The sequence below is a fragment of the Amblyraja radiata genome, chromosome 30 (assembly GCF_010909765.2).
Source record: "Amblyraja radiata isolate CabotCenter1 chromosome 30, sAmbRad1.1.pri, whole genome shotgun sequence".
Lineage (NCBI taxonomy): Eukaryota > Metazoa > Chordata > Chondrichthyes > Rajiformes > Rajidae > Amblyraja > Amblyraja radiata.
This window is the reverse complement of record NC_045985.1, coordinates 9,775,444-9,792,248: the sequence shown is the minus strand read 5'-3', so window position 1 is coordinate 9,792,248 and position 16,805 is coordinate 9,775,444. Positions and strand designations below refer to the sequence as shown.

At 45.0% G+C, this 16,805-nt stretch overlaps 1 protein-coding gene across 1 annotated transcript in view; it reads right to left on the bottom strand.

Annotated features, from left to right (window-relative positions):
* The window catches only part of LOC116989953, a 57,475-nt gene that overhangs the window by 20,436 nt on the left and 20,234 nt on the right, over nt 1-16,805 (bottom strand). Inside the window, exons 7-13 of the mRNA XM_033047508.1 lie at nt 9,122-9,208; nt 8,934-9,029; nt 8,068-8,301; nt 7,668-7,690; nt 7,451-7,569; nt 4,125-4,165; nt 1,509-1,647 (exon numbers count right to left, since the gene is read on the bottom strand). Of these exons, the coding sequence (XP_032903399.1) occupies nt 1,509-1,647; nt 4,125-4,165; nt 7,451-7,569; nt 7,668-7,690; nt 8,068-8,301; nt 8,934-9,029; nt 9,122-9,208 (739 nt within the window). The remainder of the gene's footprint in view (nt 1-1,508; nt 1,648-4,124; nt 4,166-7,450; nt 7,570-7,667; nt 7,691-8,067; nt 8,302-8,933; nt 9,030-9,121; nt 9,209-16,805) is intronic.

The window sequence follows — 16,805 nt, the reverse complement described above, 5'->3', positions numbered from 1 at the left end:
TAGCAGAATTATGAATTAACAGAATTATGAATAATGGGTCTAACACTATATCACACACACAAACTGTTCCCCCGCAACGCTGATTACACTGCGAAAGGAATATATACACTGCGAGAGGCTGAAAAAAATCAGCCTTCTCTTCCTTCAATCCGGGACATTGCGAGCAAACGTTGCTTGTCCAAGGTCAACAGCAAAGATCTTAGCTCTAAGATCTTTGGCCAACAGCATTTTAAAAGACCCCACACATCTCCATCATGGACTGTTCACTCTGCTGCCCACAGGTAAAAGGTATCGCAGTATAAGGAGCAGAACGGCCAGGTTTTGCAACATCTTCCCCCGAGCCGTCAGACTCTTGAATTCCATTCAATGTGCCGCCACTATTATCTATTTTATCTTTTAACTATTTTATCCTTTTGTTATTTTATGTTGCACGGTGAGCCAGATGCAACAAAATTTCGTTCAGACTTGCATTTATTGGTGTATTTTTGAATGACAATAACGTCTTTGATTGATTGATTGATTGAGAGGGATATACAAAGTCGGGTCGGGTTTACTGAAATGGCTGATGAAAAAAAAGGCTGACATTCCGCTCGACGTGTAGGCTGACGTTCCGCTCCGTAGCGTACTACACGTCAGCCCATTGGTTTTAGCAAGAGTGCACTATCTTGCTTGCTATAGGATCTTTGCCAAAGATCCCATAGCAGAGCAAAGATACTCGTGCGGAGACGGAAGCCAGTTACGGAAACATCCTCATAAAAAATCAAACATCTTTGGTAAAAATCTTCTCCTCATTTTCTTTCTGCCTCTCTGCCTCACAATAAAAAGCATAAAGATGCTATCAAAGATCCTATAGCAGATCTTTGTTGCGTATGTTCCTTCCACAGCGTGTGGGAAGTCTGGCCCAGATCAGCACGGCTGGGATGCCAGGGTAAAGTTGTGGGAAGGTTTGCAATGTATGTTTATGAAATGTTGTCCCTTGTCTGGGCCTTGAGTCCGAAAGAAAGTTCATCATTATTTATAAAAATCTGGGGAAATATATATGTGTGTGTTATATGATTATATACATCCATATCACATTCATATATGTGTGTATGTGTGTTCTTGCCTACATAATCTAATCAGTTGTATGATCGCTGAATAAAATCAACCTTAAATTATACATCATTTTTTAATCTTGCTCAAAACAAATTTTATTTTTGTTAAATATTTCATTTAGATAACCCGACCATTACAGACAGATCTCATCCACCCTCTGGCTATTGGGAATACCAGACCAATTGTTGCCCTTTATGACATGGAATGTTGCTACCAGCATGGCAACAAGGTAGCGCCGACGTCCATTGGCCGCGGTGTAGTCACCACGCTCTGGTGAATGTGACACCTCGGCAGCAATTGACACAACTGCGTCTATTCGGTGGGAAAATCCTGGCATGGCGCTGGAATGCACAGTGTGAGCGTCTAGCGAGGACGGGCGACAACGGGAGAGGGATCATCTGGGAAAGCGGTACCACCCCCGCTCGGCGAAAGAGAAAGGAAAAGATAATCGGCATCGACCTGGGCACCACCTACTCCTGTGTCGGCGTCTTCCGGCATGGCAAGGTGGAGATCATCACCAACGACCAGGAGAACTGCACGAGAAATAAACTCCTGGTAGAATTACAAGGATAAAGAAGCATTTGTGGCTAATAAGAGTCTTGGGTCAAGACCCAGAATAGGGACGAAATTATACAGGATTGCAGATTCCAGCATCTGCTGACTTTCATGTCTCTGTGAATTCGGGACTTCAGCAAGATCAATAACAGAAAATGTTTTAATGTGCAGCAGGACTGACAGCGTCAGGGCAAATTCTCACCGGAGGCACGGAATGCCAATTCAGGCCCTCTCTCTGCAGATCCTGCCCGACCAACTGCGGACCCATCCCAAGCCCACTTGACTATCTCAGCTTTGTCCACCGACACAACAGAGGTCTGGAGCCAGGCAAAAAGGTCTGAGTCTGAGATTTTGTCTCCCACTTTGTTGGGAGTTGGGAATACTGATTAAAAATCTGGAAGATTACGGACATGGGGGATGGAATGGCAACATTCCTTGAGTGAGGAGCGAGGATTATTTGCTAACATTGGAGTCAGGAAGAGAAGTTTTGTGGTCCGCAGTTTAGCAAGGGAAACCCATGAGGAGTTATATAGATGCAAGCTCAGGTTAAGGACAAGAAATAATTTCATTACTCTGCCTCGGTACATATAACAATTAAAATCTCATAACTATTTCTCTCTCTTGGGTTGGGGGGTGATTAAAGTTTCATCTGATGGATTGGGTAAAAGAGGGGAAAGTAACGGAGGCAGATAATCAGAGATGTAAAAATGTAAAGGGACTGGTTCATTGAACCCACTTACAATATTGTAGGTCAGTAGATTAATACAACAGATAAATTTTATACCCTGGTGTTGAAGTTCGATAATTCACACGACCAGTAACATTCACAAGAACCGAATAGAAAGATTGTGTTTATTCAAATTATGTGCTTAGTGCCTCTAATATGCCCCTAAAGCACTTTTGGGTTTCATAGAAACATAGAAAATAGGTGCAGGAGTAGGCCATTCGGCCCTTCGAGCCTGCACCGCCATTCAATATGATTATGGCTGATCATCCAACTCAGTATCCCATCCCTGCCTTCTCTCCATACCCCCTGATCCCTTTAGCCACAAGGGCCACATCTAACTCCCACTTAAATATAGCCAATGAACTGGCCTCAACTACCTTCTGTGGCAGAGAATTCCACAGATTCACCACTCTCTGTGTAAAAAATGTTTTTCTCATCTCAGCCCTAAAAGATTTCCCCTTTATCCTTAAACTGTGACCCCTTGTTCTGGACTTCCCCAACATCGGGAACAATCTTCCTGCATCTAGCTGGTCTCCTAAAGGAAATGCAAGGATATTGTGTAAATGTAAACAGAGACGACGAGAAAGCAAAGGGAAGAGTCGGGGCTCGAGCAGAGGAAAGTGGAAGCTGGTTGTAAACTGGCAGTGAGGGAGATGAAGCGTTAAAGCAGTGAATAAGAGCAGGAAGCAGCTCCGATACAGACATGATGTACCTGAGAGAGAGATGAGGGAGGGGTCTGGCGGCGATTAAAAAAAAGAATGATCTACGTATCCTACAGAGAGACAGGCAGAGCCTGAGCACAACGTTCTTCCAAAGATCCGTTCTGAAGAAAACAAATATGTTGTGTGGAGAGCAAATGCTGCAAACACGCTATGAATTATCTGAGTCGGTGAACTTTAGGACCCGGGGGAGCCCGGAGCTCAGGACCCGCCGCCCGCGGCTGCTGCTGAACCCGCTGGAAGGGAGATTGTTTCAATCTTTATATTTTCACAAAAGTAATTTCTGTTCCGTTGCCGGACGCGGTTAACGCGTTAAAATGAACGGATCGACAGACAGCTCTGATTTCAATTGCTGTTTATTTCACTCTTCCCACATTTACATTCCCCCTGGTTTTATTTCCACGCTCACTGGGGTTTCACGACGCGGAATTTGGGGATTAAATGGGAGCCGTTCAGCGCCGACCTGTTGTCCGCTGGGTTTCTGCCCCACAGCCCCTGAGCCCCGCTCCTGACGCCGGTCCCGGGACCCGACCCTTTTACACACCCGGAGCGGAACCGGGGCAGATTCTCAGCCACTGGTTGTTATGCCAAGTCGCGAAGAAAGGATAAAGTTTCTCCGTGAATTTATTCCCAGTGACTGTATGGAGATGGGACTTCTTGTCCGCGTCGTAAAATGAAACTGTCCCGGACTCGTAACTGAGATAAACTCCCACCCTCCCGGGGATGGGACGGGCGGGGAGACGGGATGGAGGGGAGGTGAATGCATCAAAATCGTCACCCCACCGCCTGATGCTCCAGACTCCAGTCATCGGGGTCAGTGTGACCTGTCTCTTCCTCTCCACAGACTCTGCGGCCACTCCCACACACCAGCCCCGATTCCCCGCCACCTCCACCTCCCAGTAATGTCTCCCCGATGTGAATCCCTCCGATCCCAGCACACGCGGATTGTCTGTAAACCTCTTCCCGGTGTCAGGCAGAATCCTCCGGGTCTGGGTACATCTCACCCTCTTCCGATCCTCAGACACCTCGAGCCGCGGATGCGCTGTTTCCACATCCAGGGTGACGGAGACTGGGGGGAGAAGCAGAGAATCAGAGAGTCCCCGGGGGTCGGGGGGAAGACTCGGGCAGCGCGGCCCCGGGACCGGGGGAGAAGCCGCTCGGCCTCAGGCACAGGCGGGCTGACAACTGACACCTTACCCGCGGTTTCACCCACAACAACATCGGGTGGACAACAGACGGGTATTCAAGTCAAGAAGTCAAGTATCCTTTATTGTCATTCAGACTTTTCAGTCCGAATGAAATTTCGTGCCTTGCAGTCATAACATAGAATAAAATAATAAAACACACACTTAACACAGATTTAACATCCACCACAGTGAGTTCACCAGGCACCTCCTCACTGTGATGGAAGGCAAGTCCTTGTCTCTTCCCTCCTTGTTCTCCCTCTGCGCTGAGGCGATCCAGGCCTCCGATGTTGTGACCCCGCCGGGAGATGGTAAGCCAAGTCCCGCGGCTGAATCCGAGTTCCGCGAACGGGCCGGTTCAAACTCTGCGGCCCGGGGCGGTCGAAGCTGCCGCCCTCCAGTCCAGCGGACGAAGCTGTTGTTGCGGGAGCTCCGGAAAAACAGGTCACCAACCTGGGACCTGCGAGCTCCCGACGATGTCGTCCACTGGGCCCGCGGCCGAGCCTCCGAGGCTCCGAAGTTGGGTCGCCGCCGCCGCAGCGCCACCACAGCCCCGAAGTCGTCCAGCCTCGCGTTGGTAAGTCCTGGCTGGCTCTGCCTCCGGAGCCTCGAGCTCAGTCCCAGTTGGAGTCCGCCAGCTCCGCCATTAGGCCTCAGCGCAGACGGAGATGGAGTCGGGGGATACGACAAGAAAAGGTCGCACCCCCCCCGAAGGAAGAGACCAAAAACATGTTTCTCCCACCCCACACATACACAACCTAAAATTAACTAAAACAGGACAAAAGAAAACAAACAAAAACAAAAAAAAAGAATGCAGGCGAGCCGCCGCTGCTAGGGCAGCGCCGCAAAATATCTTGCCAGTAGATGGCGAGGGAGAGGCAGATTGGAAGATGAGGAGACGGATGGGAGTGGTAATTAGAGGTGGTTAAAGAGGATGTAGAGATGTGGGGTGGAGTTGCCGTGATCATACTGAACGGGAGTGGACTGGACGGGCGAGGCAATCTGCTACTGTTTACTTGCCTTATTTAGTGGAGGTGGGTTTGATGCGTCTGTACAACCAAGAACACCCTGATCTCATGGTGAAGCAATATATGAACTTCACTGAGGGACTGGACAATATTTTGCATGTCAGGCTGGTCCAGAAATCAAAGGCAGGTGGGATCCAAGACGAGTTGGTAAAATGGACCAACAATTGACTTGGTGGTTGGAGGTAGAAGGTGCTGCAACCGTTGCTGTTTATTTTATGTTTTCATGGCTTGGATGTGAATGTAGGAGGTGTGACTACTAAGTTTGTGGAGAATGTTGTGGATATCAAGGAAGTCTGTCAAAGTCTGCAGCAAGGATATAGGCTATATCAGCCAAACCGTATTGCCATGCTGGGATATAAATACTGGAGGACGCAGTTTTCTTCACACAAAGAGCTGTTAATACCTGGAATATTTTGCCAGAGGAGGTGGTGGAATCAGATGTAATCACTACATGTAAGAGGCATTGCGATTTAGGAAACGAGGTGTGGAATAATACGGTTCTAATATGGGTAAAAGGGATTTGTGCGGCTGGGAAAAAAGGTGGACATGAACGTGATGGGCCGAAGGGCCTGACTATGGGTCCTTTTCACAATGGCAGGCAGTGACTAGTGGGGTACCGCAAGGCTCAGTGCTGGGACCCCAGCTATTTACAATATATATTAATGATCTGGATGAGGGAATTGAAGGCAATATCTCCAAGTTTGCGGATGACACTAAGCTGGGGGGCAGTGTTAGCTGTGAGGAGGATGCTAGGAGACTGCAAGGTGACTTGGATAGGCTGGGTGAGTGGGCAAATGTTTGGCAGATGCAGTATAATGTGGATAAATGTGAGGTTATCCATTTTGGTGGCAAAAACAGGAAAGCAGACTATTATCTAAATGGTGGCCGACTAGGAAAAGGGGAGATGCAGCGAGACCTGGGTGTCATGGTACACCAGTCATTGAAAGTGGGCATGCAGGTGCAGCAGGCAGTGAAGAAAGCGAATGGTATGTTAGCTTTCATAGCAAAAGGATTTGAGTATAGGAGCAGGGAGGTTCTACTGCAGTTGTACAGGGTCTTGGTGAGACCACACCTGGAGTATTGCGTACAGTTTTGGTCTCCAAATCTGAGGAAGGACATTATTGCCATAGAGGGAGTGCAGAGAAGGTTCACCAGACTGATTCCTGGGATGTCAGGACTGTCTTATGAAGAAAGACTGGATAGACTTGGTTTATACTCTCTAGAATTTAGGAGATTGAGAGGGGATCTTATAGAAACTTACAAAATTCTTAAGGGGTTGGACAGGCTAGATGCAGGAAGATTGCTCCCGATGTTGGGGAAGTCCAGGACAAGGGGTCACAGCTTAAGGATAAGGGGGAAATCCTTTAAAACCGAGATGAGAAGAACTCTTTTCACACAGAGAGTGGTGAATCTCTGGAACTCCCTGCTACAGAGGGTAGTCGAGGCCAGTTCATTGGCTATATTTAAGAGGGAGTTAGATGTGGCCCTTGTGGCTAAGGGGATCAGAGGGTATGGAGAGAAGGCAGGTACGGGATACTGAGTTGGATGATCAGCCATGATCATATTGAATGGCGGTGCAGGCTCGAAGGGCCGAATGGCCTACTCCTGCACCTAATTTCTATGTTTCTATGTTTCTATGTAATATACAACCATGGCTCTCTGACTCCAAGAGCACTGAATGACTGATTTTCCACAGCCACCGCTGCAGGGAATTCCAAAGGTTACCCAGTCTCTGCGTGCAGTAATGTCTCCTTGTCTCTGTCCTAAATGGTCCAGCCCACATTCTGAGAGGGTGCCCGCTGGCTCCAGATCCCTCAGACAGGGGAAACATCCTCCCTGCATTCAGCCCTCTGAGCCCTGTAAGGACTTTGTGTTTCACTGAGATCTGCTCTAATACACCTGACCTCTCGAGTACACAGGCCTAGTCTACGCAATTTCACCCAGCACAGCAAACCCATTCTCCCAGGAGCAAGGATTTGTTCAAGTGCAAACAAACTTCGCTCTCTGTCTCTGTGATATGTCCTCCAGAGCCATTAATACCATCAACCTTCACATTTAATAAAGTTTAATCTAATCTAATCTAATATAAGTATTGCATAAAGATGTCTTAAAAAGGAACAATGGAAATAGTATTAGTTTTACCTCGCTTTATGTTATCAGATGTTTCTCTCAACGCCATGTTGTAGAAAAAGGTGCGATCAAACTTTTCAATGGGCAACGCGCCATCTACCACCGACATTGTTTTGGTTTCATCAATAACCCTGCAAATATTTAACAGCTGGTTAGAAACTGAGCATTAGCTGTTTTTTTGAGCTGTACTATAAAAACAAACATTGTTTCAGTCAAAAGCATGTCCTACCTCCTCTCGTGACCAGCTTCCTCCTGAAATAAATAAAACACAAATCTCAATAGACTGAGATGGATCGTCATGATCCCGACGGCGGTTATTTCACCAAATTGCTACAAAAAATCCTCTGATAATTCCCATTTCCAAAAGCTTTGCCGCTGTCACACAGACAGAAAGTGGATATTGTCGTAGAGACATCGAACACGGAGGAAAGCATTAGGAATGTCGATTAAAATAACTGCGAGCATGCAACATACGAGTAAAACCGGGCAGGTCGTGGGATTTTATCTGGAGGAGATGTCAGAGATAATGGGACTGAATTACTGGTAAATGCAGCATTTATTTCAGAAATTGAACCCACCATTTGTGACTGTGCACTTTCACTTCGCCAAACTGTAGTGTAACCACTCACCTTCAGAAATATCACGCCGTCCTTGTGGTCTATCTGTTCCTGTAACTTTGAGAGTTCCTCCTGAATGGAATTTAAATTCTCTTGTATCTCATGAAGATTTTTCTCCATTGTTTTTACAATCTTCTCCTCTTCTTCCCGGACATCTCCGTGCAAGCGCTGCTCTTTCTCAGTGAGAATCTGGTGCAGTTCAGCAAACTGGGATGTGATCAGTGACTGAAGGTTGTGTGACTCTTCCTGTCAGATGAACGATGAGAATCAATATATTATGTCACTCTTGAATGCAGAATTATGCCATTCGGACCAACATGTCCATGCTGGGCTCTGTACGTATCTATACTAATCCCATTTACATGTATTTAACCATAGCTTTGGCAATTCAAGAGTCATACAGCACGGGATGTTAGATAACAACAAAGACGCCCCATCTGCGCTATTTCCACTTGTCCACATTTGGCTAAGAAAATTCTAAAACTTTTCCCTTTTATATATTTTTTAAGTTGTTACGGTACCTGACTCAACTACCTCATCTGACAGCTCGTTCCATGTACCCACTACTAAAGTTGTCCTTCATGTTCGTTTTAAATCTTTTCCCACTCACCTAAAACCTATACCCCCACATTCTCGATCCCCCTACTAAGGGTAAAAGACTGATCATCCAATGTATAATTTTGTTTCATGATATTATACACGTGTCAAAGACCATTTTTCAGACTGCTATGCTCCAATGAATAAAATCCTTGGCTGCTCAACCTCTCCCAACAGTTCTGGCCCTCGACTACTGAGCTCTATAGAGGTGCCAAATTATTGCACACATCACAGGGATGAAATCTACACAAAAACATTAAATCCACAGTACAAAGCCTCACCTGAACTCCAGAAATGCTCTCTTTCTGTTTCTGCTCCATTTTCTGGATCTCTGATTCCTTTACTGTGAGAGACTCGAAAGCAGATTTCACCTGTTCCTGCAGGTTGGGATTTGAGATCAGAGAATAAAAATGTCAGATAATAAAGAAAAGATTTGACAATGATGAGATAAAAAATGATCTGGTTTTACCTTGTAGAATTCAATTGCTTCTTCTATCAGCATTAAGCTGTGAGACTTGTGTTCCCGCACAGTTGCACAGATCAAACAGATCAGTTTCTTGTCGGTTTTACAAAACAGCTTCAGTTCTTCCTGATGTTCCTCGCACTGAAGTTTACTTTTCTTCGCGTTGGGATTCAGGCTCAGTGTTCGAGCTTTCTCAGACAGTCTAACCAGGGCCCGATTCACCCTGAGGGTGCGCTCTGTAGATTCCTCTCTACATTCCGGGCAGGAATTTCTCCCCTCCCTGTCCCAACTCTGTGTGATGCAGGAGCGGCAGAAGTTGTGCCCGCACTCCAGCGCCACCGGATCGGTGAAGAAATCCAGGCAGATGGGACAAACTACCTCCTCGGTCCAACTCTCGACCTGGTCTTTCGATGCCATGTTCACCCCGGAACTTCCTGCAAGGTTCAAAATGCTTTCACTGACGTCGAGCTGCTGAACCCTCTGCATTACCGCGAGTGCTCTCTGCATTACCGCTAGTTCCCACTGTACATGCTGCCGTCCCGGGCAATGAATGTTATTGGGCTGCAAGTGTTCAGTGTTCAGTGTCCTGGCCACTCCCAACTAATCTCACACGAGGGAGGGGTCAGTTAGGCATTAAACCGGCCTGAAGTGAGACGAAAGCGGAGAGATTGCCCTGGGATTGTCTAAGGCAGGGCAGAAAGGAACAGGGACCAGCGCTAAACAAAGATCCTAGTGGAACTTTGGCGCTAAGGAGGTGTAACTGAGGAGGCGTTGCCCCTGTTGGGCAGTGGAACCCGCAGCCCGCATCTCCCTTCACAGCCCGGGATCAGCATGGAAGTAAACATATTTTAATCCACATCAGTGCACTCGTCTCTCACGCTCCAGTCTTCAGATGCATCTATATTTGGAGAAACCGTGCATCATTTCATATTAAGGATGGTCAGTTTGGAGTAACATGTTCAGTTTTGTTCATTTTTCTCTTCCCCCACCCAAATAGACTTTATTCAGGTAATAAATATATACAATACATAGAAACAATAGACAATAGGTGCAGGAGGAGGCCAGTCGGCCCTTCGAGCCAGCACCCCCATTCAATGTGATCAATAACCCGTGCCTGCCTTCTCCCCATATCCCTTGACTCCACTAGCCCCTAGAGCTCGATCTAACTCTCTCTTAAATCCATCCAGTGACTTGGCCTCCACTGCCCTCTGTGGCAGGGAATTCCATAAATTCACAACTCTCTGGGTGAAAAAGTTTTTTTCTCACCTCAGTCTTAAATGACCTCCCCTTTATTCTAAGACTGTGGCCCCTGGTTCTGGACTCGCCCAACGTTGGGAACATTTTTCCTGCATCTAGCTTGTCCAGTCCTTTTATAATTTTATATGTTTCTTTTTTTTTATTTTATTTTTTTATTTATTAGAAGTAGACATATTATAAAATGTAGTTACATATTATAGTAAAAAAACTTTTCATATACATCAGTCATACATTATTAAAATTTTCCATTATCAATTACTTCTGCTTCTAGTGTTTTTATTTTTTATAGAAAGAGGGAAAAAGAAAGGGTAGAAAGTTACAAATAAAAAAGAAAGCAAAAAAAAACACAACAGAAAAACAAGGGAGGTGGAATGGGTTACCTGTAATACATCAATGGAGATAGGTTCGTAGGTTATAAAGTATAGTTTTTCATCTATTCCTGAGTTCAAGTTTCAGCTGGGTCCTCGTGCTGTGCCAATCTATCCCTTCAGATAGTTAATGAATGGAGCCCAAATTTTATGGAAAAGATCTTGTTTGTCCATTAAGACAAGTCTAATTCTTTCTAAGTATAGGGTCTCCGACATTTCCGTAATCCACATTTTAATTGTGGGGGTTGTAGGGCCTTTCCAAAATTTTAATATTAATTTTTTTCCGGTTATTATACTGTAATTGAGGAAATTTCTTTGGTTTGTTGTGAGTGTTAAGCTTTGTTCTGATATTCCAAGTATTATTAATTTTGTGTCTGGGTCCATTTTTGTATTAATAACTTCTGAAGTTATTTCAAAAATATCAGTCCAGAAATGTTTAAGTTTTATACAGTTTGCAAACGTATGTGTTAAATTAGCCTCTAAATGTAGACATTTATCACAAATAGGAGAGATTTGTGGGAAGATTCTATTTAGTTTTATTTTAGAGAAGTGTAGTCTATGTAAGACCTTGAATTGTATTAAAGTGTGTCTGGCATTTAATGAACATTGATGTATTTGTTGTAAACTTTCGTCCCACATATCTTTCGTGATAGGATGACCTATTTCATTTTCCCATTTGTATCTATATGGTTCGGTCGGTGGTACCTCGTTATTTAGTAGGGTGTTATAAATATAAGCTATTAGTTTTTCAGTATTAGGATGCTTGTTCAGACATTCATCAAGAATTTCTGATTCCCTATTCCTGTAGACTTGTGTATTAGATTTAACATAATCTCTAATTTGTAGATATCTGAAGAAATTATTTGAGTGCAGTCCATAATTCTGTTGTAACTCTTGAAATGAAAGAAAAGTACCTTTCCCATAAAGATGTCCTATATTTTTGATTCCATAATTTTTCCATTGTGTGAAACCTTTGTCCATAAAGGATGATTTGAATAAAGGATTATTTACAATGGGAAGGCAGAGTGGTATATTATTCAATTTTAAATCTTTTTTTATTTGTTTCCAAATTCGTATTCCACTATGTATTATGGGGTTTTCTTTATAGGTTTTTTTGTGCAGTTTTGTGGGGGCAAATATGATCGGTCCAATTTCAAAAGGTAGACAGTCTTCCTTTTCCATCATTAGCCAATCTGGTTGTTGATCCATTTCTTCCAGCCAGAAATTCATGTTTTTAATATGGACTGCCCAAAAATAAAATAAGAAATTTGGCAAAGCCAAACCTCCATTTATCTTTGATTTACATAAATGTTTTTTACTTATTCTATGATTCTTATAATCCCAGGCAAAACTTGTAACAATGGAATCGACTTTTTTGAAAAAAGTTTTTGGGATATATATCGGAATTAATTGAAGTAGGTACAGCAGTTGCGGTAAAAAAATCATTTTTATAGCATTAATTCTCCCAAGCATAGAAATGGGGAGTGTTTTCCAGTATTGAATTTTCTTATGTAGTTTATTCAGTAAGGGTGGGAAATTTAGTTTAAATAAAGAGGTATATGTCTTAGTTACATAGATTCCTAAGTATTTAAATTTATCTTTAACTATTTTAAAAGGGGATTGTTGTATTGTATGTAAATTGAATTTTGTTATTGGCATGATTTCGCTTTTATTCCAATTGATTCTATATCCCGAAAACTGACCAAATTGAGTTATTAGATTTAATAGGTTTGGAATACTAGTTTCTAATTTTGTAATATATATTAGTATATCATCTGCATATAAGGAGATTTTATTCCTTGTGTCTCTAGTATTGTATCCAAATATTCCTGGATGGTTTCTAACGCTTTCTGCTAGGGGTTCGATTGCAAGAGCAAATAATAGTGGGGATAGTGAGCATCCTTGTCTACAGCCTCTAGAGAGATTAAATTTAGTTGATAACATTTTGTTTGTTAATATTCTAGCTGTTGGATTAGAATATAACAATTTAACCCATGTACAGTACTTCTCTCCTAGTTGAAATTTTTCCATCACTGAAAATAAATATGGCCATTCTACCTGGTCAAATGCTTTTTCAGCATCTAACGAGATAATTGCTAGCTCTGCGTTAGGGATTCTATTGGAGTATATAATATTAAATAATCTTCTCAGATTATAAAATGAATACCGTTTGGGGATAAACCCTGTTTGGTCGGGATGTATTTGTCGGGATGTTTCTATAAGATCCCCCTCATCCTTTTAAACTCCAGTGAATACAAGCCTAGTCTTTTCAATCTTTCCTCATATGACAGTCCTGCCATCCCAGGGATCAATCTCGTGAACCTACGCTGCACTGCCTCAATCACAAGGATGTCCTTCCTCAAATTAGGAGTCTTAGAATAGACTTAGAACGGTGGATCAGGGATTAAAGTGGCACCATGTAGACAGGGACTGTCTGTATTGGAGGACACTGCCCAGTCCATCACAGGTACTGAACACTCCACCATGGAATGTCCATCGCAGGTACTGACCTCCCCACCATCGAAGGGATCTACAAGGCAGCCAGCATCATCAGAGACCCACACCACCCTGGCCACACTCTCATCTCGCTGCCACCACCGGGAAGAAGGTACAGGAGCCTGAAACCTGTATCGGCCATACATCCATCAGGCTATTAAACACGCCAACCTCCAAATACACTCCAAACTATATAAACTTGGGCAATTTTTATTTTTATTTTGCACTACCATTTTCTATTCAATTATATGTGTTTGTTTTTATAGACACTGATTTTTTTGTGTGTGTATCTTGGGTTTTACAGAGCCGTGCGCTGCTGCAAGCAAGTATTTTGTTGTTCTATTTCGGGACATATGGCAATAAAACTCTTAACACTAATAATTAGTGCAGACAAAGAAAGGAGGGATTGAACTTTTTTTCGCCTTCCATCACAGTGAGGAATGTGGAGCAGTCACTGTGATGGATGTTTATGTTAAAATGTATTTTGTGTGTTCTGTTCCGTTTTAGTTGTATGACTGTATGGTAATCAAATACATCGTATGGTGCAAACCAGACTTAGCTAATAAAGTATGATTATGATGATGAGAAACAGGTCCTTCGGCCCACCGAGCCCGTGCCGACCAGTGATCCCCGCACTATCTTACACACACTAGAACCAATTTACATTTACACTAAGGCCAATTAACCTACAAACATTTACGTCAAGGGTCAAGAGTGTTTTATTGTCATATGTCCCAGACAGAACAATGAAATTCCTACTTGCTGCAGCACAACAGAATATAACCGAAGATCTCGGAGTAAAACCATGCAGGTCACGGGGAGAACGTACAAATTCTGTACAGACAGCACCTGTAGTCGGGATCGAACCCGGGTCTCTGGCCCAGTGAGGCAGCAACTCTACCGCTGTCCCACCTTGCACCGACTGTTGTATTACAACCGCCCTTTAGATCATTAAAAAATGATGTTAATGTCGTGGGCAGCTGGAAGCACTCGCTCATTGGCTGTCAGGGCTAAGTTTACACCAATTTCCTCCCTCCTTGGGTTTGAACCCATTCTTCCAAAGACTCGTTCCGAAGAAAACAAATCTGTGTGTGGAGAGCAAATGCACACTTTAAATTTCAGACACGGCGGACGTTAAGACCCGAGGGAGCCCGGAGCTCAGGACCCGCCGCCCGCGGCTGCTGCTGAACCCGCGGGAAGGAAGATTGTTTCAATCTTTATATTTTCACAAAAGTAATTTCTGTTCCGTTGCCGGACGCGGTTAACACGTTAAAATGAACGGATCTACAGACAGACAGCTCTGATTTCAATTGCTGTTTATTTCACTCTTCCCACATTTACATTCCCCCTGGTTTTATTTCCGCGCTCACTGGGGTTTCACGACACGGAATTTGGGAATTAAATGGGAGCCGTTCATTCAGCGCCGACCTGTTGTCCACCGGGTTTCTGCCCCTGAGCCCCGCTCCTGACGCCGGTCCCGGGAACCGACCCTTTTACACACTGGGAGCAGAACTGGAGCAGATTCTCAGCCACTGGTTTTCATCCCAAGTCGCGAAGAAAGGATAAATTTTCTCCGTGAATTTATTCCCAGTGAAGGTGTGGAGATGGGACTTGGTGTCCGCGTCGTAAAATGAAACTGTCCCGGACTCGTAACTGAGATAAACTCCCACCCTCCCGGGTATGGGACGGGCGGGGATACTGGATGGAGGGGAGGTGAATGCATGAAACTCGTCACCCTGCCGTCTGATCCTCCAGACTCCAGTCTCCGGGGTCAGTGTGACCCGTCTCTTCCTCTCCACAGATTCTGCAGCGACTCCCAGACTCCAGACCCGACTCTCCGCCACCTCCACCTCCCAGTAATGTCTCCCCGATGTGAATCCCTCCGATCCCAGCACACACACCCTGCCTGTAAACCTCTTCTCGGTGTCAGGGAGACTCCTCCGGGTCCGGGTCCATCTCACCCTCTTCCGATCCTCAGACACCTCGAGCTCTGGATCCGCTGTTTCCACATCCAGGGTGACGGAGACTGGGGGGAGAAGCAGAGAATCAGAGAGTCCCCGGTGGTCGTGGGGGGGGGGGGGGGGGGGGGGGGGGGGGGGTTTACCCGGGCAGCGCGACCCTGAGACCGGGATTTCAAAAGGGAGTGGACGAGAGATTGTGGTTGTCGTTGACAAATGAGAAGGTATATTCCTAAGTTCGGGACCCTTCTTCAAAAAGAAGAATTCCGGTATCTTGCTGGTAGTTGTTGGTGCGGGGGGAGGGGAGGTGTAGATTATTGGAAGAGAAGATTGTTGAGTCACAGTTTAAGGATAAAGGGGAAATCTTTTAGGACCAAGATGAGAAAAAAAAAATTCACAGAGAATCTGTGGAATTCTCTGCCACAGAAGGTAGTTGAGGCCACAGTTCATTGGCTATATTTAAGAGGGAGTTAGATGTGGCCCTTGTGGCTAAAGGGATCAGGGGGTATGGAGAGAAGGCAGGTACAGGATACTGAGTTGGATGATCAGGGAGGAGTTAAAGGGACAGGCTCGAAGGGCCGAATGGCCTACTCCTGCACCTATTTTCTATGTTTCTAAGAATGACACGACTGGTGATTAGAGGTGGTTAAAGGGGAAGTAGAATTGTGGTGGAGTCGCCATGATCATAGTGAACGAGGGCGGACATCAGGGGCCACTTGACGTGCTCCTGTTTTCTTGAGAGGCGGTGAGACAGAGACAGAGGGAGGGGTGTGTGCGCCTGTCGGTTGTGTTCAGGGATCTCACATCTCCAGCTGCCTGTGTGACAGTGAACCTTCCCATCAGCGGCATTTGCTACTGGAATAAAACGACAATTCCCCCTCAGCCCATAGTTACACACAAGCTCTGCATCCACACGTTACTCAGATAAATGAAGAGAAATTAATCTATGTCAGTTTGATGTAACAGAATTTTGCAGAGAAAAGGAATGGGTGGCTTTTCGGGTCGAGACCCTTCTTCAAACCGAAGTCAGGGGAGAGGGAGATACAGAGATAAATAAATGCAAGGTGTGAAAACGAGACAAAGGGCATGGTGATCAAGGGAAATGTAGAATAGATCGCTGTTGGCTGGGAGAGGGTAACAACACAAAGCAAACAGAGATAAAATGCAATCGGAGACAGTCAAACTGGTCAGAGAGCTGCGAAGGGGAGTGATGAGGAGGGAGTGAAAGAAAGTGTTACTTGAAGTTAGGGAAGTCAATATTCATCCCACTGGGGTATAAGCTGCCCACATGAAATCTGTGGCGCTGTTCCTCCAATTTGCACTTGGCCTCTGATATTGGAGGAGGCCCAGGACAGAAAGGTCAGATTGGGAATGGGAGAGTAAAAATGCTGAGCAACCGGGAGATATGGTAAGTTTAGGCGGACTGAGCGGAGGTGTTCAGCGGAACGATCGCTGAACCTACACTTAGTCTCGCCGATATACAGGAGTCCACACCTGGAACAGCGGCTACAGTAGATGAGGTTGGAGGAGGTGCAGGTGAACCTCTGCCTCACCTGAAAAGACTGTCGGGGTCTTCGGATGGAGTCGGAGGGAGGAGTTAAAGGGACAGGT